This window comes from Oryctolagus cuniculus, chromosome 13 (assembly GCF_964237555.1).
Source record: "Oryctolagus cuniculus chromosome 13, mOryCun1.1, whole genome shotgun sequence".
NCBI classification, from domain to species: domain Eukaryota; kingdom Metazoa; phylum Chordata; class Mammalia; order Lagomorpha; family Leporidae; genus Oryctolagus; species Oryctolagus cuniculus.
Window position 1 is genome coordinate 26,842,448 of NC_091444.1, and position 22,784 is coordinate 26,865,231.

Consider the following 22,784-nt stretch of genomic DNA (forward strand, 5'->3'; position numbering starts at 1 on the left):
GGACCAAAAGAAAGATCATTTTAGTACTAGATGGTCAGTTATACATTTTAGTTTACTAAGTAATATAATTTAGTGTACAGCAGTTTAAATTATTTTTTCTTTTTCTCTGATTACTTGTACTGGCTATTTATTGAAGACCAAAAATACAGGAATTTTCTGTATACCTGCTTTTAGATAACTAGAGTTGGCTGCTGTAGCACTCTGGAATACAGAGTGATTATGTTGTATTTTCATTTTCTTTTGTTATAATGTGGGATACTGACTAGATCATAGACTTTTATAAGACTAACCTGTATTTTTGGAACCAGGGGCTTCTTCTCAGGATTCCATAAGAAATTTCAGACTAGTGACATATCTTTTAACATATACCTTCTTAATAACTCTTGGATAACTATATTTTAAATATTCCCATGTGTTAAGAATCCAAAATGATAGGGAATCTAGCCTAATACACTAACTTTTTTTTTAAAGATTTATTTGAAAGGAAGAGTTACAGAGAGGCAGAGAGAGGGAAAGAATCTTCCATCCTCTGGTTCACTCTCCAGATGGCTGCAACAGTCGGAGCTGTGCTGATCCAAAGCTGGGAACCAGGAACCTCTTCTGGGTCTCCCTCGCAGGTGCAGGGGCCCAAGGACTTGGCCATCTTGTACTGCTTTGCCAGGCCATAGCAGAGAGCTGGATGGGAAGTAGAGCAGCCAGGATATGAACCGGTGCCCATATGGGATGCTGGCACTACAGGTGGTGGCTTTACCCACTATACTACAGTGCCAGCCCCTATAATGCTAACTTAAAAAAAAAAAAAGATTTATTTGAAAGAGTTCTAGAGAAGGAGGGACAAACAGATCCTTATCCTCTGATTTGTTCCCCCAGATGGCTGCAGTGGCCAGGGCTGGGCCAGGTTGAAACCAGGAGCCAGGAGCTTCATCTCTGTCTCCCATGTGGGTGGCAGGGGCCTAAACACTTGAGCCATCATCTGCTGCTTTTCCCAGGTCATTAGCAGGGAGCTGGATGGGAAGTGGAGTAGCCAGGACACAAACGTGTGTCCTTATGGGATGCCCATGTTGCAGGCAGCAGCTTTACCCACTATGCCACAATGCCAACCCCCTAATAAATTAACTTTTGTCCTTATATAAGGTCCAGAGTTTTTATTATACTTTGACCCTGCTGGTTCACTCCCCAAATGACAGCAGTAGCCAGGGCTGGGCCATGCTGAAGCCAGAAGACAAGAACTCCCATCTAGGTAGATGGCAGAGGCTCAAATACTTGGACCATTTTGCGCTGCCTTCCCAGGTACTGCAGCAGGGAGCTATATCAGAAGTAGAGCAGCCAGGATTCAAACCAGCTCTCTGGTGTAGGATGCTGGTGTCACAGTGCAGTTAAGGCTAGTGTGCCACACTGCTGCCCCCAGTTATTTATTGTTACCTTTCTAGTTCTTAATGGATAAAAGAGCAGAGGGGGTAAAAACCTACACTCAACTTTTAAGGCACATATGGAATCTGTTCTGTTTGCACAGGATGATGGAGAAACAGATTCTTAAGGAAGAGTTTTAGTGTTTAAAATGTCTCAAGTAATGCTCTAGGCACTTAATGTAAAATATGTCATATAGTTCAGTATAAGTCAGTCCTTATGAATTTAATAAATCATTTTTTAAAACTCATTAATTTACATTTAATAGAGGTTGGAAAATACTGGTCTGCTTACTCCTTGAAAGGGGCCCTTTATGTACTTGTAGACAACTAAAGTTGCTTCTGTGGGCCAAACATTTCCAGTTCCTTTCAAGTTATTTCAGGGCCAATGCTGTGGCGTAGTAGGTAAAAGCTGCCGCCTGCGGTGCCAGCATCCCATATGCGTGCCAGTTCTAGTCCTGGCTGCTCCGCTTCCAATCCAGCCCTCTGTTGTGGCCTGGAAAAGCAGTGGGAGGTGGCCCAAGTCCTTGGGTCCCTGCACCTGCGTGGGAGACCCAGAGGACACTCCTGGCTTCAGATCAGCGCAGCTTGAGTTGTTGCAGCCATCTGGAGAGTGAACCAGTGGATGGAAGATATTCTCTCTCTCTCTCTCTTTCTCTCTCTTTGCCTCTCTGCCTTTCGGTGACTGCCTTTCAAATAAAATAAATCTTTAAAAAAAATTCTTATTTCAAGGGGCCAGCACTGTGCCATAGCTGGTAAAGCTGCAGCCTGCAGTGCTGGCATCCCATATGGGCACCAGTTCAAGACCCAGCTTCTCCTCTTCTGATCCAGCTCTGTGCTATGGCCTGGGAAAGCAGTACAAGATGGCCCAAATCCTTGGGCCCCTGTACCAGTATGGGAGACCCAGAAGAAGCTCCTGGCTTCTGGCTTCAGGTCGGTGCAACTCCGGCCATTGCAGCCAATTGGGGAATGAACCATCGGATGGAAAACCTCTCTCTCTCTCTCTCTCTCTCTCTCTGCCTCTCCTCTCTCTGTGTAACTCTTTCAAATAAATCTTTAAAAAAAACTTATTTCAAGTACTTTGAAAACCTCTAAAGTTTTTAGTGATAAACACCAGAATTTTATACATTTTATTTTAACTACCTTGGGAAAGAAATGATCAAACATGAGTAGCATGATAAAATTATTTCCATTCCCTATACTTTCTATTTATAATTTTAAAAAAAAGATTTATTTGATAAGGTGAGTTACAGAGCAAGGAAGAGACAGAGATCTTCCATCTGCTCATTGATTCTCCAAATATCTGCAATGGCTTGGGCTGGGCTAGGCCAGAACTAGGAACCTGGAACTTCAACTGGATCTCCCCATGTAGGTGGCAAAGACTCGAGCACTTGAGCCATCTTCTGTTGCTTACCCAGGCATACTAGAGTATTTTAGGGTATGCAGAAATAGAAGTACCAGCCATACATTAAACATCTGTGAAGTCTGCATTAGTGAATTTAATCCATTGCTGAAATGTATATTATTCTTTGAAACTTTGTTACTTGGATTCTTGGAGCAAATTACTTCTTTCATATAGAACATAAATAAATTTCCGTAACTATGTTCAGACAAAATTAACAATTAATTGCCGGCGTCGTGGCTCAATAGGCTAATCCTCCACCTTGCGGCGCCGGCACACCGGGTTCTAGTCCCGGTCGGGGCGCCGGATTCTGTCCCGGTTGCCCCTCTTCCAGGCCAGCTCTCTGCTATGGCCAGGGAGTGCAGTGGAGGATGGCCCAGGTGCTTGGGCCCTGCACCCCATGGGAGACCAGGAAAAGCACCTGGATCCTGGCTCCTGCCATTGGATCAGCGCGGTGCGCCGGCTGCAGCGGCGGCCATTGGAGGGTGAACCAACGGCAAAGGAAGACCTTTCTCTCTGTCTCTCTCTCTCACTGTCCACTCAGCCTGTCAAAAAAAAAAAAAAAAAATTAACAATTAATGATTTTCATTAAATACTGAGCTTCTATTGTGTGCCAGATATTATTCTAAACAGTGTGGGGGGAGGAATTCTGAGCTAAGCAAAAATCCTTAACCTCCTTTTGGAGATAAACAAATTAGTAATCTACCAAATACATTCTGTATCAGGCTATGATAAATATGAGAAAAAAATAGTGCAGAATAAGGGTATATATACATTGACATGAGGCAGCTTTCAATTTTACATAAGCATAGTCTTTTTTTTTTTTTAAGATTAATTATTTGTAAGCAGAGTTACAGATAGAGGAAGAGGCAGAGAGAGGGGGTCTTCTATCCGCTGGTTTACTCCCCAAATGGCCACAATGACTGGAGCACAACCGATCTGGAACCAGGAGCCAGAAGCTTCTTCCAGGTCTCCCGTGTGGGTACATGGGCCCAAGGACTTGGACCATCTTGTGCTGCTTTCCCAGGCCATTAGCAGAGAGCTGAATTGGAAGTGGAGCAGCTGGAACTCGAACTGGTGCCCATATAGGATGATGGCGCTGCAGGTTGAGGCCTCCCTTACTGCACCACAACACTGGCCCCACAAGCATAATCTTACTTGTACCATTTTGGAGATTTTCAGCCCTGTAGATTGACTAGTGTTTCTTCTAGAAGGTGGTCCAAATGTTGGGCCCCTGCACTTGCATGGGAGACCTGGAAGAAGCTCCTGACTCCTGGCTTTAGATGCACCGAGCACTGGCCATTGCAGCTATATGGGGAGTGAACCAGTGATGAAGACCTTTTTCTGTCTCTCCCTTTTCTCTGTAACTCTGGCTCTCAAGTAAATATACATATATAAGAATAGGCATTGAATAAGTTGCACTGTCAGCAAGACTGTGTAGCAATCCATGAGACTTTGCTAACTCTTCAAAGTACTCCATAAGTTTAAAATAATTTTGCATGTGTGTGCCCCAAAGCAAAATTACTTACATTAGTTAAAAATTACCCATGGAGGAAGGCATTTGGCACAGCAGTTAAGATGCCTGTGTGCCATAGTGGAGTGCCTGGGTTCAGTAGACTATTCTTACTCCAGCCTTCTGCTAGTGCAGTCCAGGGAGGCAGCAGCGATGGTCAAGTAATTGGTCTTTGCCACCCATGTGAGAAACCTGAAGCAAGCTCCAGCTGTCAGCTTCAGCCCTAGCTGGGGGCCATTGTGGGCACTTGGGGACCGACCTAGTAGAAGGGAGCGTGCTCTCCTCTCACAAATACATTTTTAAAAATATTACCTGTAATTGGTATCAACTTCTATTTTTCTCATTATATCTTTAATTCATAATAAATATTAAAAGTTAGGTAATATTAGATCAAGTAAGCATTGCTCCTTTACACAGTCGGACAAAACGCATCAAAAAAACTGTATTTACTCAGATCCCAAAAATATTATTAGCCTTACATTATTCAACAAACAGTAATAAAAGTATGTTGTCCTGTGGTGAATGACAGGACTAGATTTGGTAATGCTTTTATATACTATATTCTATGAATTTAATGTGCCAGTTTCTTTCATTATCCCCCACACACACTATATCTGTTCTAACTGGCTACTAAATGTTTATTGAATGACAACTTTTACTTTGGGATTTAATCCTCCCTTTTTATTTTTAGTATGCTAAATTGATATACTGTTTAATGGCTAACAAATTAAGGTACATTTTGGGCTGAACTCCTGCCTTTTATAGCTATTAAAAACCAAATTACAGTTACTGAAACACCTGTAGTTGTATCTGCCTTTCTTCTTGAAAGTAAGGGTGGCAGATTGAATGAAACATTGCTTTTAATCCTGATCTGTGGTAGCAGGTGGACATCTGTGGTTACCTTCAGGATGCTTGGCACTTAACTAGAAGCCCTGCTCTGACTTTTGTTCTTCTACTGTAGCAGAGAGACATGCCTGCCCTTGCCCTGCACTTAAATAACTTGGTTAATTATTGCCTAAGTGAGGATAGTTTATGCTGGTTTTAATTTTTTCCCACTGTAGTTTTATAGAAATACTTGAAATTCTTCTTTTTTAATTGCTGTTGGAACACTACCTCTCTTTTTTTTAATTATTATTATTATTTTTTTTTTTTTTTTGACAGGCAGAGTGGACAGTGAGAGAGAGAGACAGAGAGAAAGGTCTTCCTTTACCATTGGTTCACCCTCCAATGGCTGCCGCGGCTGGCGTGCTGCGGCCAGCACACCGCGCTGATCCGATGGCAGGAGCCAGGTACTTCTCCTGGTCTCCCATGGGGTGCAGGGCCCAAGCACTTGGGCCATCCTCCACGGCCTTCCCGGGCCACAGCAGAGAGCTGGCCTGGAAGAGGGGCAACCGGGACAGAATCCGGCGCCCCAACCGGGACTAGAACCCGGTGTGCCGGCGCCGCAAGGCGGAGGATTAGCCTAGTGAGCCGCGGCGTCGGCCACTACCTCTCTTATCTGGAGGTTTCTACCCTTTGTATTTAAGGAACTCTAAAGATTAAAATTGAGGTAGGTTAGCAGTCCTCTGGTGAGTATGTATTTTAGAATACTTTGTCTCTTAACATGTTGCAGGCATTATGATTATTTTCTAGTTTCTGTAACTTAACATTTTTCAGTAAGTAATACAAAACAATAAATACACATTGAAGTTTACCAGCTTAGGAGACCAACCTCTGAATATATAGCTTTTTTTTTTTTTTTAATGTATTTTGGTGCCAGCGCTGTGGCGCAGCAGGTTAATGCCCTGGCCTGAAGCACCAGCATCCCTTATGGGTGCTGGTTCGAGACCTGGCTGCTCCACTTCAATCCAGCTCTCTGCTGTGGCCTGGGAAAGCAGTAGAAGATCGCCTAAATCCTTGGGCCCCTGCACCCACGTGGAGACCCAGAAGCTCCTGGCCTCTGGCTTCAGATCAGCACAGCTCGGGCCCTTGTGGCCACCTGGGGAGTGAACCAGCAGATGGAAGACCCCTCCACCCCCTTCCTCTCCTCTCTCTCTGTAACTTTTTCAAACAAATAAATAAATCTTAAAAAAAAAACTGTATTTTTAGAAACTGTTACCAGTTTACTATGATGAGATCTGAAAGCTCTTGTCTGAAAGTTGAGATTCATCTGCAAGTTGGTGGGGGGTGTGTTTTGTATATAAGGTGATGTTTGGGTGGAATTTTATAGCTGTCCTCTTAGCTTTCCTTTCACTTTCTCTCACAGTTGGTGTATGAATTCTTCTTGAGATTTTTGGAGAGCCCTGATTTCCAGCCTAGCATTGCAAAGCGATACATTGATCAGAAATTTGTACAACAGGTAAGGAGCTCTATCTTAAATTTTCTTAGATTCATTGTAGCAATGGGTTATTAAGTTGTGATTAAAATAGTCTCAAAAGTTCAATGGTTTATTTCAGTTTTACAGTATTTAATATTCTTGCTGATTAGGAGAAAAGTAAGACAGCTTTGGTACTACAAGAGTATTTTTGTAAAGGTTAAGCTTCCTGTGAAGTCAAATTATCCTATCCAATCGTAAATTCTCAGTCATTTCATAAAGACCAGAAAAGCACAGTATCTGACTGGGAATATTAGGTCTGACCATTTAATCCAAGAGCCAAACTTCTTTTAGATAAAATTCTTGAACTTGTATTTGACATATGTTTTAAACACTATGACTTTGAAATAACAGAGGAAAGATGGGAAGGGACCGTTGTTAAGAGTTGGGCTGCAGACTTCTGTCCTGTCACCAGGTACCACTTTCCTTTCCCTTTTTCCTTTCCCGTTCCCACCTTAAGCATTCTAGCTAACTGGTTTTTAATGACAGGTAAAACGGTCTCATTAGGCAGGAGGTAAAGTTAAACATTTATGTGAAATATGATAACTTCTTTCTTTTAATAAGTTGGTTATTAGCCATTATTTTTGGAACCTAATACAATAAATTTCTAGGAATGTGTTCAATTTTAATTTCAGTAACTTTTCAGCAATTTTTTAGAAATATTTATTTATTTAAAAGTCATAGTTACACAGAGAGAGAAGGGGAGGCAGAGAGAGAGAGAGAAGTCTTCCATCTGCTCGTTCACTCCCCAATTGGCTACAATGGCCAGAGTTCGGCTGATCAGAAGCCAGGAGCTTCTTCCGGGTCTCCCGTATGGGTACAGGTTCCCAAGGACTTGGGCCATCCTCTACTGCCTTCCCAGACCATAGCAGAGAACTAGATCAGAAGTGGAGAGCAGGTACCCATATGGGATGCTGGCACTGCAGGCAGCGGCTTTACCCACTACACCACAGTGCCGACCCCACTTTTCAACAATTTAAAGGCTTCCTTCTAAATACATTTGTCTGTATAGTGAATAAATGACAAGGAAAAGTCTGCGTGTTCACAACAGATTTTTTTTTCCCAAAATTTTTGGGTATGTGGATGAGAGAGAAAGAGAGAGGCAGAGACAGATCAAGAGAGATCTTCTGATTCACTCCCCAAATGCCCATAACAGCCAGGACTGGACTAGGTCAAAGCCAGGAGCTCAGAACTCCACCCAGGTCTCCCACATATGTGGCAAGGACTCCCAAGTACCTAAGCCATCATGTGCTGCTTCCCAGGGTACACATTAGCAAGAAACTGGAATTGGAAACAGTCAGGACACAAACTCAGGTCTAGGCACTCCAGTATGGGGTTCAGGTATCCCAAATGGGAACTTACTCCCTAGGCCAAATACCTGCTCCTCAATTTCTTTCTTTAAAAAAAATTACTTGGAAGGCAGAGCAAGAGAAAAAGCTGTCTTCCATCTGCTGGTTCACTCCCCAAATGCTTACAACATGGAAGCAGAGCCCACAGAAATGGAGGGCCCACTGTATGTGGAATTAGCTGATTGTGAAGTATATCAGACCTTTCTAGGTCTGTTGTTTCTTGTGAAATACTTATCAGTACATAAGTGTTCATTAGCATTTGATGCTGAGGCTGGGATTAAAATATTTACAAGGACTTTTCCACCCTTCAAACCACCTTTGTGTGTCCCCTATATAAATATGTGTATGTTTAGAGCTCATTTTTGATCATTTTTAACTATCCCCCAACCTCATATAGAGTATTCTGAGTAGTGGCTGTGATGTACTGATGAACGGAGAACACTGTCAGCCTACAGCAGACCCTTGAACCATTTAAGCAGCTCTTCATAAACTAGAAACTAATATTTATCAGATGTGTTAACAATAAAGTGTGCATCTCCATCATGAGTAAAAGTTGCATTATATGGAGTTACATTATTTTGGTAATTGCCAATGAGTGCATATTTATTTCCTTCTGTAGCTCTAGTGTGCAATACACTAAGGGGCCCTAGTAATAGCATATTAAATTATATTCAAGAGAAAAGCAGGTTGAGGGGAACAACTGCCTTAAATGTTCCTCATTCTAGAGTTTGAGATACTTAAACTGTTGGATTACACTGTGGGTTTGAGAAGAAATGGAAAACTGGTAGAGTGGGACCCATTTTCTTTTCTTTCTCCCCACCCCCTTTTTAAAAGACCATTGATTGATTGATTTGATTTGATTTGATTTGAAAGGCAGAGTTAGAGAGGAAAAGAGAGAGTGATTGATATCCCAACTGCTGATTGACTCCCCAAATGCCACAATGGCCAGGCCAAAGCCAGGAGCTTCATCTTCATGCAGAGGCCCAACCACTTGGGCCATCCTCTGCTGCTTTCCCAGACACTTAATTAAAGTAGGCAGCTGAATCAGATGTGGAGCAGCTGGGACTTGAACCGGTGTCCATATGGAATGCCAGCTTTGCAAGCAGTGGCTTAACCCTTGAACTACCTGGGATGCCAACGTTCAATGATTTGTTTTTAGTGGTTTATGAGTGCTTTCACAAACACTTCTGAATTACTCTTAGGGTGTTGCCTTAATAAAGAGGATGTATGAGAATTCTCAGCTTTTATATTTTGAAATGATTTGGGAGATGGTAAGTTTCAAGAAATGAAAACAAAAACAATTGCATTATTTCGATTTATGTTCAAGTCAAAGAATTTCAAAAGAAAGAAGGGAACTAAGATTTATTGAGTGCTTTCTAGGTTCCAGGTACTGTCCTGTGATTTTATATGAAGCGTTAGACCAGGGCCAGTGCTATGGCATGGTAGGCTAAGCTCCTGCCTGCAGTGCAGGCATCCCATATGGGCACTGGTTCCTGTCCCAGCTGCTCCTCTTCCAATCCAGCTCTCTGCTTGTGGCCTGGGAAATGTAGAAGATGGCCCAAGTGCTTGGGCACCTTCACCCACTTGGGAGACCCGGAAGAAGCTCCTGGCTCCTGCCTTTGGATTGGCTCAGCTCCAGCTGTTGCAACCATTTAGGGAGTGAACAAGCGAATGGAGGATAGACCAAATGCAATTTCACAAAGCTAATAGGTGGCACAATCAGGATTTGAAGTAGACTTTCACCCTGATAGAACCTTTTCTTTTTTTAAATTTTTTTAACTTTTATTTAATAAATATAAATTTCCAAAGTACAACTTTTGGATTATAGCGGCTTTTTCCCCCAATAACCTCCCTCCCACCCACAGTCATCCCATCTCCCACTCCCACCCCATTCACATCAAGATTCGTTTTCAATTATCTTTACTTAGTATATACTAAATTGATCTTCTGTATATAAAGATTTCAACAGTTTGCACCCACACAGAAACACAAAGTATAAAGTACTGTTTGAGTACTAGTTATACCGTTAATTCGCATAGTACAACACATTAAGGACAGATATCCTACACGGGAAGTAAGTGCACAGTGACTCCTGTTGTTAACAATTGACACTCTTATTTATGACGTCAGTAATCACCCGAGGCTCTTGTCATGAGCTGCCACGGCTATCTTGAGTTCACCAACTCTGATCTTATTTAGACATGATAGAACCTTTTCTAAAAAAAAAAAAAAAAAAAAAAAAAAAAAAAATTCATCATTTATCTGTGAAGAAACATGAGCTCAATAGTTATGAATGCCCCTTAAAAACATTTAGATATTAAGCTAGTATCAGAATCAGACTAATAATCAGAATTTTGTTTCCTAATTCCTAGTTTTGTGAATTTCATCTTGTAAGTGTTCTCTCTAAAAAGTTTAGGTTATAATTTTTGAAAATAGATTTCTCTAGAGTTGAAACCAATAATAACTGTTCTTTAATATTTTGCCTCCTGAAGATCAATTTGTATTAAAATATATTTGTTCTTGAATTAGACATGACCTCAACCTTGATAATTATCAATTTCAAATTTATCAATTTGAAAGCCTTTCAAGTAAATCCAGCATCAAAACTTGAATTTGAGTGACTTAAGTGTATAATTTTGCCATTTTTAATTAGAATAATTTGAAATGAATTTACTAGGATTATTAACATAAGTTCCCATATTGCATAGGTACTTTACTGGAGCCTTGATGCCCTAACAACCTAGTGAACAGAGAATACAAACTCCAAGTAATTTACTGGCTCGGAGGATAGATAAATATGACTTGAGTCATCACTCCCAGGTTTGAGATGCACAATTCAAGACAGAATAAAAACTTCTGATGAGATTCACAGCTTGCCATCTTCAGTGTGATTATCAATCACAAAGAAGCATTCCTGATTATTTCATAGATATTCGTAGAGTTTTTTCATAAGAATATCAAGTGTTTCATTTAAAAAAAAACAGTAATACTCTTTTGACAGAAGAAATTTTTTAAAAAGTTTGTATTTATTTGAAAGGCAGAGTTACAGAGAGAGGTCTTCATCCACTGACTCGCTCCCCAAAAGGTACAACAGCCAGAACTTGGTTGATCCAAAGCTTCTTCCAGGTCTCTCACATGGGTGCAGGGGCCCAAGGACTTGGGCCATCTTCCACTGCTTTCCCAGGCACATCAGCAGGAAACTGGATTGAAGTGGAAGCAGCCAAGACTTGAACTGGCATCCATGTGGGATTCCAGCATGCAGGCGGAGACTTTTAGCCTACTATGCCACAGCGCTGGCCCCAAAATTAAGTTTATTTACCATCTTAAAATAGATTTTACATTTTGACTTTAAATTAAAGTCTTGTATCCAATGCTTTGCTGAACAGTTGTATAAAGTTATAGCAAAATATGTATTAGGTCGATTTGAACTTTTTTTTTTTTTTTTAAGATGTATTTATTGGAAGGGCAGAGTGACAGAAAAAGAGAGGGATGGAGATCAAGATCTTCTGGTTCACTCCCTAAATGGCTGCAACAGCCAGGGTGGGCCGGGCAGAAGCCAGGAACCTGGAACTCCATCCAGACACTCCAGAAGGGTGGCAGAGGCACAGTCCTTGGGCCGACATCTGCCTCCCACGCACATTAGCAGGGAGCTGGTGCACCTGTGTGGGATGCTGGCATCACTGTGTACAGCACTAGCCATGGTTTCAATTTTGACTACTTGCTAAGCTAACCTCAAGTAAAGCAAATGGCCTTTTCTTTCTTTCTGCTCTGTTGTGTGTCTGCCAGTACTTTCTTCTGATAACTGAATATTAATTTTTGAGCTGTTGGCAAAGGTGACCTTCTTGAAGTTTTTATTGTAAAATCACAAAAAAGGTGGTTTGGTTTGAGTAAGTCTAGTGAACTATTATTTAGAAATCTGGTTTGTTAAACCATTAATTCGATGTCTTTATTTAAAAACTTACAATCTTATATGTAGTTTTGGCTTACTATCAGAAAGCATTAAAACTCTCAAATCTTAACACTAAATCATGAGCAGTGTTTAGATGTGAGGAGAAGGATAGGGATTTTAAAATCAGGGAAAAAGCAAAGAAAAAAATCTAGTTTTTGAAGTGTTTTTATTGTTTCAAAAAACAGCTTTTTTTGGCTTTATTATTTAGCAAGAATAAAATCAGTCTGGTAAAGCAAAATCTTTTAAGAAAATTAAGATTTATGTTGTGATAATTGGTGGATATATTCTTTAATTTCAGACATTAACTCTGAAGTATATTTCCCTTTTTTATCAGACCATTATATTAAATCTGATAGATTTTTCAACATTGTGCCTGTCAGTATGCCTACAAAATCATCTGTAAGTGTCCAAATGAACCCAAATTCTTGGCCATAATTTTTGATCATGCCTTCATTTCTTACTTCTTGGGGGAAAAAAGAGGTGTTATTTTGACAACTAGGCTTACATATTGTGTTGTTAGATTATCTTTCAATGAACTATTTTAAATGTTTAAATTAGGGGCCACTTATTATACCATCAATAGCTGATTAAAGAGAACCAACTATTTCTAGAAAAAAAATTAAGATTTAATGGAGTCTTAAAGTGAAGTTTCAGCTCGATTATTTTTTAAAAGTAATTTCTCAGATTTTCTTTAAAGCTCCTGGAGCTTTTTGATAGTGAAGATCCGAGAGAACGCGACTTTCTGAAGACTGTTCTGCATCGGATTTATGGGAAATTCCTTGGATTAAGAGCATTTATCAGAAAACAGATTAACAACATTTTCCTCAGGTAAATCATTCATTTACAGCACTTTTTCTTCCCACCCACATATCATCCCTTTAGTCAAGTTCCTTTCAACTTCTAGTTTAAAAGGTTAATTTTTAATATCTAAAACATACAAATTTAACTGGTAGTATTTGAGTCATTTTTAGCCCAGTTTGTATCACTTGATTGCATCTAACTTGAGACCCACTTAGATAAGTGCATAGTAGTCAGGAGCACAGTTTTGTAGAGGTGATGGTATTCATATTTAAGATGTATTGAGAGAAGGAGAATTTGTATAGCTTCCTATTTGAGATTTTAGTTTAAAAAATATGAAACTATTTGAACCAGTAGCACTTTGTACTTTGATTATCCAACAAAGTTAAATTCATATAGAACCCATCATTTCACTGTTTCATGAATGTCATGATTCAGTTGAGTATTTGCTTCCCATCACGAGATGGCACATGACACCGACATTTCAGGTTCGCTCCTGGTTAGAGAGGCGCTCCTCCTGAGAGGGCGCATTCTCTTGTTCCCTGTCCTCGTCTAAGTCCACTTCAGACTTCTGTGAAGTCACTGAGTTTATGAGCCTAATTTTGGAAAACAAGGCAAGCTGTGCAGAGGTTAACTATTTTGAGAGGTATTTGAGAAAACGCATCTTTTCTATAAATTATTAAGTAAAATGGAATATTCCAAGTGAAATGGTAGTTACCTTTACCTACATCAAGTTTTAGCAAAGGCATATGTGATTTCATGGGACACAGACCTTCTTTTCTAAAATTGCTATGAATTAACTGAATTGGGGCAAAATAGCTTACAAAGCAAACCTAAAAGTTGTGTTTCTCATATGTCATTGGATTTCCTCACCTTTCTGCCTAGTTCTCTTAGTTTAGTATTCTGATGTTTATCTTTTTTAAATTCAGGTTTATATATGAAACAGAACATTTCAATGGTGTTGCTGAACTCCTTGAAATATTAGGAAGGTATGTCATTTTTTGTTTCGTTTTAAAAATCAAGTAACTTTGAATGGTCTCTGTATTACAACATTTATCAGGGGTTGGAGAAATTATTTTATATTTTAGTGTATAGAGCACAAGACATAGTTTCTCAACTGAATTCTTACTACAGCTTTTTCAGAACAGCCTTCCTGGTTCTGAAGCTATGGCAGGTTTTATGCCTGATCTTGCCAGACTGCCACAGAAATTTATAGACTGTAATTGGAGAAGAGATGAAATAAGCTTTAGTATTTCATGAGTGAAGTTAAACATCTTTTTTATTATTGTTATAGCCTTTGCTCGTTTTCCTGCTGGACTAAGACCTTTTTCCTTTTTATTTTTTAAGATTTATTTATTTGAAAGAGTTAGAGAAGTAGAGAGGTCTTCCATCTGCTGGTTCACTCCCCAGATGGCTGCAGGGGCCCAAGGACTTGGGCCATCCTCTACTGCTTTCCCAGGCCACAGCAGAGAGCTTGATCGGAAGAGGAACATCCAAGAACAGAACCGGCACCTGCATAGCTTTAACCCACTATGCCACAGCGCCAGCCCGTTTTTTTGAACTCTTTATTTAATAGAGTCATTAAGCTTTGGACTTTAATGTAAATTAAAAGTATGGTGTCTCAAAAATAAAACATTATGTTGGGAAAAATAAGTAAGCGTTAGTGAACCTTCAGCAAAGTTTCAGGAATTCTTCCTCAGAGGTTGAGAGACCATTCCTAACCATCTTAGAGGAGCTCAGAGTCGGGTATCATGTTCCCTGTTCACCAGTATAAAATTATTACCTATTACTATCTAGAGAATGATTTTAGTCTCTGGTATTTAGAAAATGTGGAGACAAAAAAAAGATTTTTTTAAAAGGTATAGTTAGAGTGCTTCTATCACTGGTTCACTCCCCAAATGGCTGCAATGGCCAGGGCTGGGCCAGGCAAAAACCTGGAGCTTCTTCGGGTCTCCCAGATGGGTGGCAAGGGCCCAAGCACCTGGATCGTCCTCCACTGCCTTCCCGGGCACTGGCAGGAAGCTGGACCGGAAGTAGAGCAGGTGCTGGCTCAATCCCCTATGCCATCATGGCAGCCCCTAAAATAGTGTCATGATACCGAGTCTCTCGCAGCTTTAGGGAAGAAACACAAAAGCCAACAATGAATAAATAAAATCGGATTTATAGAAAATGAAAATGGGAATTGCTTGCTGGGACATTCACTCGAAGTCCTCATTTTCCTCTGTGACCACTGACTGAATTAAGAGGCGCAAACCCCATAGGAATTCTTTTCCAAAGTCTGGATGAAGAAATTGTCACACAAAAGGAGGGCTGCGGCACAGCACTGTCCCTTCTGTATTCATGGATATTGTAACTTTAGAAACAGAGTCCTAACTACTTAACCCTTCCCCCTGCCTTTTTTTCCCCTCCAGTATTATCAATGGCTTTGCATTGCCACTGAAAGCAGAACATAAACAATTTCTAATGAAGGTTCTTATTCCTATGCATACTGCAAAAGGATTAGTTTTGTTTCACGCTCAGGTAAGTTTCAAAAAACTTTCAAATGAAATGAATATTGTTTTGAAAATTAACATAAGTCACAGAAACTGAATGGTAATTTTAAATATAATTAAGCAACTTGTTTTGTAAATTGCCTAAAGCAAACTATTACAAAGTATTGTGATAATCAGTTATTAAATAAGACCAATGATCTTTCAGTGCAGCTAGAGAAAAGATAACAGCAGTTTCCCTTATTAGGCCTTGACCTAATAATTGTGACTTTGAATAAATCCCTGCAAAATGTTCCTTACAGCTGTGATAACCTAGTTAAGGAGATTTTAGTCTCCTTTATTCGTACTTGGAATAATAGCTTATCAGCATAAGCATACATATGACGTGCTTTCAGCATACACACTGGAAAGCTAAGTGGTTAGCTTCAGTCTTAAACTTCACAGTCAGACACTACTACAAAGTCTTCTGAACCAGATGTTACTTTCAAGATTATTAAAGTTATGTAACTGTCAGTGTACTTCATTTTATATGTTGTAATAAAATTTGTCAAAATTACTAATTATAAATTCAGTCATTTTTGTTGGTTAAACATAAACTTGCATCAGTAAACATTTCACTGCATAATATTTATAAACTTTTCCTTACCTTTTAGCTAGCATACTGTGTTGTACAGTTCCTGGAGAAAGATACAACACTAACAGAACCAGTAAGTGTTATTTTCATGCTTTTTTGGCATTTCACTGTAGTTTTAATAGCCCTGCAGTTATCAAATAGTAGTAATCATGTACCTTCAGCTGAAGTCACTTTATAATACTTCTCTTAAGTTAATTCGCATACAAGGAACAGGATTGGGAGAGAATTTTTTTTGACAGGCAGAGTGGACAGTGAGAGAGAGAGAAAGGTCTTCCTTTTCCATTGGTTCACCCCTCAATGGCCGCTGTGGCTGGTGCACCACGCTGATCCAAAGCCAGGAGCCTCTCCTGGTCTCCCACACGGGTGCAGGGCCCAAGCACTTGGGCCATCCTCCACTGCACTCCAGGGCCACAGCAGAGAGCTGGACGGAAGAGGAGCAACCAGGACAGAATCCGGCGCCCTGACCGGGACTAGAACCCGATGTGCTGGTGCCGCAGGCAGAGGATTAGCCTACTGAGCTGTGGCGCCAGCCCAGAATTTTTAAGATTTATTTGAAGTGCAGAGTTACAGAGGGTTAAAGCCCCAGTCTGCAGTGCCAGCATCCCATACAGGCGCCGGTTTGATTCCCTGCTGATCCACTTTTTTTTTTTGACAGGCAGAGTTAGAGAAAGGTCTTCCTTCCGTTGGTTCACCCCGCAAATGGCTGCTACGGCTGGCGCATTGCATCAAGCCGAAGCCAGGAGCCAGGTGCTTCTCCAGGTCTCCCATGCAGGTGCAGGGCCTAAGCACTTGGGCCATCCTCCACTGCCTTCCCAGGCCACAGCAAAGAGCTGGACTGGAAGAGGAGCAACCAGGACAGAATCCGACACCCCAACTGGGTTCCGGTGCCGCAGGCGGAGGATTAGCCTATTGAGCCAGGGCGCCCGCCTGCTGATCCACTTTTGATCCAGCTCTCTGCTATGGCCTTGGAAAGCAGATGATGACCCAAATCCTTGGGCCCCTGCACCTGCACTTATATATAAATATATAACCAAATATATAATTGATTACTTACATTGGTCTGCTTCCACTAAAATGTAAGCTCCATGGAAATCGGACTCCATGTTTTGTTCACCAGTACATTCCTACTGTCTGGTACACATCATAGTCACTCAGTTAAAAATTCAAAAGTTGGGGCTGCTGCCTGCAGTGCTGGCATCCCCTCTGGGTGCTGGTTTGAATCCCACCTGCTCCACTTCCTAGCCAGCTCTCTGCTATGGCCTGGGAAAGCAGTAGAGGATGGCCCAAGTTTGGGCCCCTGCACCCCTGTGGGAGACCAGGAGGAGGCTCCTGATCAGCACAGCTCCAGCCATTGTGGCCATCTGGGGAGTACACCAGTGGATGGAAGACCTCTCTCTCTCTCTGCCTCTCCTTCTCTATATAACTCTGAGTTTCAAATAAATAAATAAAGCTTAATAGAAAGTCTGGTGTAACACATAATGTTATTCTTCAGAATAGGATATTTTCAATAGTAATTATATTAACATTAGCAAGCTATACTGCTTAATTCATGCTAAACATTTTTGCAGGTGATCAGAGGGCTGCTGAAATTTTGGCCAAAAACATGCAGTCAGAAAGAGGTGGGTTTTGTTCACGAAAAGCAGTGCATGCCATTAGAATTTCTTACCCCCAGTGCTTTACCTTTGCTTCTTTGGGCTGGCTCTATTGCTGCTGCTACCCAGGGAAGGGGGGAGACAAGCTTTGCATTGGATTACAGTAAACTGAATACCATCCAGACTTTTTTTTGCCCACTATATTAACTTCATATAATTTGTCATATTTCTTAAAATCTTTTTAACCTAGGTGATGTTTTTAGGAGAAATTGAAGAGATCTTAGATGTCATTGAGCCAACACAGTTCAAAAAAATTGAAGAGCCACTCTTCAAGCAGATATCCAAGTGTGTTTCCAGTTCTCATTTTCAGGTATGACATTTTCAGTGACAGTATTCTTACTTTGCACTATTTTTCATTTAGTTTTGACATTTCTAAATATCTTCTAGGTTGCAGAAAGGGCATTGTACTTCTGGAATAATGAATATATTCTTAGTTTGATTGAAGAGAATATTGATAAAATTTTGCCAATTATGTTTGCCAGTTTGTATAAAATTTCCAAAGAACACTGGAATCCGTAAGTATCTTTTGTGTTGGTCACATTTTTCTTGTGATTTGATTGCCTAACTTACACATGAAACCTGTGCATATTTGGAACTTATTCCAAGGTTAATGGTTTTATTCTGTCCTCTATTTTATGTACAGCTTTAAGTTGTAAATATGTCTCTATTCTTTTACACATGGTCTTACTTCCAATTAAAATTGCGTATCTCGTTAACATTCTGCACCAGTTCTTGTTGGAGAGACCAACCGCATGTCTGCGAAAGGTGTGATACGTGCATTACCGCTCCCAGTGTATACACACTCCACACTCTGTTGACTGCAGTGTCCCTAGGGCAACACTAAAGTGCTTAAGGTCATGGGGATATTTACAATGCATATATTCTAACTTCTGGGACATCCTTATCCTGCCTTCTGCTCTCCTTACCAGTTACAGTCACTGGATCTCTTTCACCTTTTAATGCTGTAACTCAGTTTCATATATGAAACTCTAATCAAGATAACCACAACATTTTTTTTTTTACCACTACTGGCTGTGTAACCTTTAGCAAATTACAAAACCTCTTGAACTTTAGTTTTATCTAAAATGAATGGAAGATCAGCAACATCTAGCACATTTTAGAGCTGACAGTGTTACACTTCCTGTATGATAGCATCAATAACCGAGGGTCATTTTCATTTCAGGACCATTGTAGCACTGGTATATAATGTGCTGAAAACCCTCATGGAAATGAATGGGAAGCTTTTTGATGACCTTACTAGCTCATACAAAGCTGAAAGACAGAGGTACTTGATCCTTTACATTACAAAATTGTCTACACATTTTAGGTTAAATGTGATTCAGTTCAGTAAGCTATCTTCTCAGGTAAAATTACCATGTTTAAGAAGTCAATTTCATATTCCAATGCTTAATGTTAAGACTCTTTAATACTTATTTCCAGATGAAGTAGCCCAAATATTTTCATAAATGTGTTAAGCAGAAAAGCAGTAATATGTATTATTTAATATTATATGATTTACTTGCCCTAAAAGGTTATTTTAACATGGATCATAAATTCTATTTTATCTCATTCTGAGTCTTAGGTTTTATCAGTCTCATGGCATTTGCATTGTAAAATACACTTTATGCTGAATTTTTAAATACCCACATATACATCTTACTGCGTGAGCATTACATTTGAACTGTTCTTTGCATAAAAGTTTGGTAGTTCTTAGGTTGGCAGATGACCAGAGAAAGTAGCCAGCACTGTGGCATAGCAGGTTAAGCCTCTACCTATGGTGCCAGCATACCATATGGGCACCGGTTTGAGTCCCAGCTTTTCCACTTCTGATCCAGCTCCCTGCTGATAGCCTGGGAAAACTGTAGAAGGTGACCCAACTGCATGGCCAATGTGAGAGACCTGGAAGAAGCTCTGGCTTCAGATCGGCCTAGCTCTGGCCATCGTAGACATTTGGGTTGTGAACCAGCGGACGGAAGACCTCTCTGTCTCAAATAAATAGAATTTAAGATTACAAAGAGGGAGAGATCTTCCATCTGCTGGTTCACTCCCCAAGTAGCCCCAACAGCCAGGGCTAGGCCAGGCTGAAGCCAAGAGCTTCATCCAGGTCTCCCATGTAGATGCAGGGACAAGCTCTTAGGTCATCTTCCGCTGCTTTTCTAGGTAATTAGCAGGGAGCTGGTTCAGAAGTAGAACAGCTGGGAATCAAACTGGTGCCCATATGGGATGCCAGCACTGTAGGCAGCGGCTTAACCTGCTGTGCCACAACACTGACCCAGAAAGTGCTATTTTAAAGTCCACTGCTTTGGGAAGAAGGAACTCATAAAGTAATGTATCAATAATATCCTCAGCCATAAAAAATACATCATTTCTGGCAATAATTTATATTTTAGTGAATAAAGGATGGCCTATATCAGCCTTTAGGAATGAGGCTCAGTGATTACCTCTTTCTAGAAATTTCTTAGCTCACTACTAAATAATCACTTTCATGTATTTATTTCACATGTAAGAAGTGGCAGTAACCACTGTACCCACCCATCATTTACTTCTAATAAGTATATTTTACCTGTTACATTTACAAAAGCTCATCTGTTCTGACTACTGGTTTCTAGTCATGGTATAGAGAAGGTATATCCCATCCTAGCCTGCCAATAACTAACTCAGTGCATTATTTAATAGTATTGTGCAGCAGGAAAACAACGTAGGTAAGAAAGTATAAGAAAAGAATGAAAAGGATATTTCACATAACTAGGAATAATGATTATTCCTAGGTTTAGTGTCTCTTATCCAAAATGTATGGGAGCAGAAATCTTTTAGATTCTGGAGTATTTGCAGACTTCACAGGTCGAGCATCCTAAAATCTAAGACTTTCTGAACATTGTATTGGCACTCAAAAAGTTTTGGTTTTTGGAGCATTCTAGATTTCTGGATTAGGGATCTTCAACGTGTATTTACCTACATCTGCAAGTCCTTTAAGGACTGCCCTTTCATATGTAACAGCATAGAAAATAACTTTGACCTTTGTTTTAGAGATTACTCAAGCTTTAAAGTTTTCAACTCAAATATGAGACACAGGAGATAGTAAGATATAAACTGGCTGGAGGCTAGAGAGGGTGTGGAGAAGAGAGAATAGTGATTGTGGCTGCGAGGCCATATAGCAAAGGAAAAACAAGTAGTACCTTGCAGTTGGTACAGGAGCTGCAAAGACAGTAACTGCAGTTAGAAAAGTGACGAGGAGAACCCCGGTGCTTCCGTCGAGGTGTGTCTGTGAAATGTGGGTGAACAAATGTGCTCTCCAGGGAGCTGCCCAGAAGCACCTTCCTTCAGGTTCTGAATAAGAATTTTTGTGCTTATCTACAGAGAGAAAAAGAAGGAACTGGAACGTGAAGAATTATGGAAAAAATTAGAGGAGCTAAAGCTAAAGAAAGCTCTAGAAAAACAGAACAGCGCTTACAACATGCACAGTATTCTCAGCAATACAAGTGCCGAATAAAGAGACTACCACTTCTGCTGGGTAGACGGCTTTGTACACTTGTTGAAATATGTAAAAATTGCAAAGCAAACCTCATCAGTATAATATAATTAAAAAGTCAGGGTTTTGGTTTTTTTTTCCTGGCAACTGTAAATGGAAAGTATATGGATTAAACACAGCCCTGTGTTCTATCATGGCCGCAGTATATTGTAACCTTCGTCTAGTCAGTGATTTGTGTCACTTCTGAAGTTTCACAGAAATGAATTTTATCATCTTACGAGTGAGATAATTATGGAATTGGTAAGAATTATGACTTGAATTCTTTTTGATTGTGTTGCACATACAGTAGACTGCTCTGTATATTCTTCCCTTTCATGATGTGCTTTTTAACACTGCTGAAGTCCTTAGTTACATCCTAGGAAAAAGTTTACTTCCTAAAAGAAACTAAGGTATCAGCTTCCCTTTGTCCCTGCCCGGAAATATGCTGGGGGGAACTCCCTGCCTAAGCGCCCTCACTGAAGATATTCCTGTACTCTGGAATTTGAGCAAAACCTTCAAGCTCCAGGTTTCTAAAGCACAAAGTAGAAATCAAAGCTGGGAACGTAAACCAAAAGTCTTGAGATTGTTCATTGTTCCTCACGAACATCCCTCTTCCTCTGCAGCTCCCCAAGCGGTGAGACAGAGCCTGCCGCTCCGTTCATTCCTCCTCTTCCTCTCAAAGGCCGAGGGCAGGGCCTTTCCAGGCCTCACAACCTGCCCTCCTCTAGTCCTTCCTGACCCCACGAGGGAGGCTCGGAGTCCCACCCTGTGGTGATGCACAGTGCTAGTTGTCACTGCCTGGCTTTACTTAAAGGAAACGCAGTAAGCTTCCTCTGTCGAGATCTTAAGAAGTTGCCTATGTAGAGGTCTTCTATGTTTTTACTTGGTCAAGTATTTCTCACATCTTTGTTATCAGAGTACCATTCCAATCTCTTAACTTGGAGTTGTGTAGAAAACTGTTTTGTAATGAAAGATCCTCATTGGAGGATTGAGCAGCATTTAATAAAGTCTATGTTTGTATTTTGCCTTATGTCATCCTTACTTTTTTTAGTGCTAAGCTATCTAGAAGTTATAGAAAATTCTAACTGTGGAGTTCTAACTAAAAAATAGGAAGGTTTTGTGCCAGAGTTGAATGTTCCAGCCATTTACCAAAGCACATCTGTCTCACAGAATATGTGCATACAATTCTAAGTTCTAGGGGCATGCCAAGCTGATGGCTAAGTAGGGTGCACCTGTGAGCATCTCCTCTCAGAAATTTGAACAGCTGCCCTCGCACCAGCACACCTACGCAAGAGCTAAGGAAGCCAGGTGAGAGGCCACTTAGTGTAACGGTAAGGAAAGATGCATTGTGGAAGCATCAAAGAAAGAGTTGCCCGCCATCACCCCTCCTTTCATTCCAGGCAGCACAGTGTGGAGAGACAGACACCTCACCTGCTGGGTACAGATCTCAGACTTAACCCAGTACCAGGCCCACAGCAATAAAAACCAGTGTTAGACAGGGCCTCCCAGCCTGCAGACTGGGCCTTGGGAAGCAGGGCAGAAAAGGGAGCTTCAGAGCCAGACCCAACAAGGGGAGACCCAGCATCAGAGAAAGCCCAGAGGCCTCTCATCCCCAGGCCAGTACTCGCAGAGCCCTGTACCCCAGGGGGACCACCTCATGTAGGCCTAGTGGGTGCCCCCAAGACTACACAAGACCTGACTGGAATTCCCAGATGCATCCCAGCTTAGTGG

The 22,784-nt window shown here is 40.8% G+C and overlaps 1 protein-coding gene across 4 annotated transcripts in view; it reads left to right on the forward strand.

Annotated features, from left to right (window-relative positions):
* The window catches only part of PPP2R5A (protein phosphatase 2 regulatory subunit B'alpha), a 76,671-nt gene extending 54,598 nt beyond the window's left edge, over positions 1–22,073 (forward strand). For 3 of the 4 annotated variants that reach the window (XM_017347800.3, XM_002717413.5, XM_070055259.1), the window contains 10 exons: positions 6,567–6,659; positions 12,670–12,800; positions 13,700–13,759; positions 15,182–15,290; positions 15,913–15,966; positions 17,462–17,512; positions 17,736–17,855; positions 17,933–18,060; positions 18,729–18,830; positions 20,903–22,073. In XM_017347800.3, coding sequence (XP_017203289.1) covers positions 6,567–6,659; positions 12,670–12,800; positions 13,700–13,759; positions 15,182–15,290; positions 15,913–15,966; positions 17,462–17,512; positions 17,736–17,855; positions 17,933–18,060; positions 18,729–18,830; positions 20,903–21,035 — 981 coding nt within the window. In that variant the 3' untranslated portion in view covers positions 21,036–22,073. The remainder of the gene's footprint in view (positions 1–6,566; positions 6,660–12,669; positions 12,801–13,699; positions 13,760–15,181; positions 15,291–15,912; positions 15,967–17,461; positions 17,513–17,735; positions 17,856–17,932; positions 18,061–18,728; positions 18,831–20,902) is intronic. The other variant, XM_070055257.1, reaches the window with a different exon arrangement.
* The last annotated feature ends 711 nt before the right edge of the window (positions 22,074–22,784 follow it).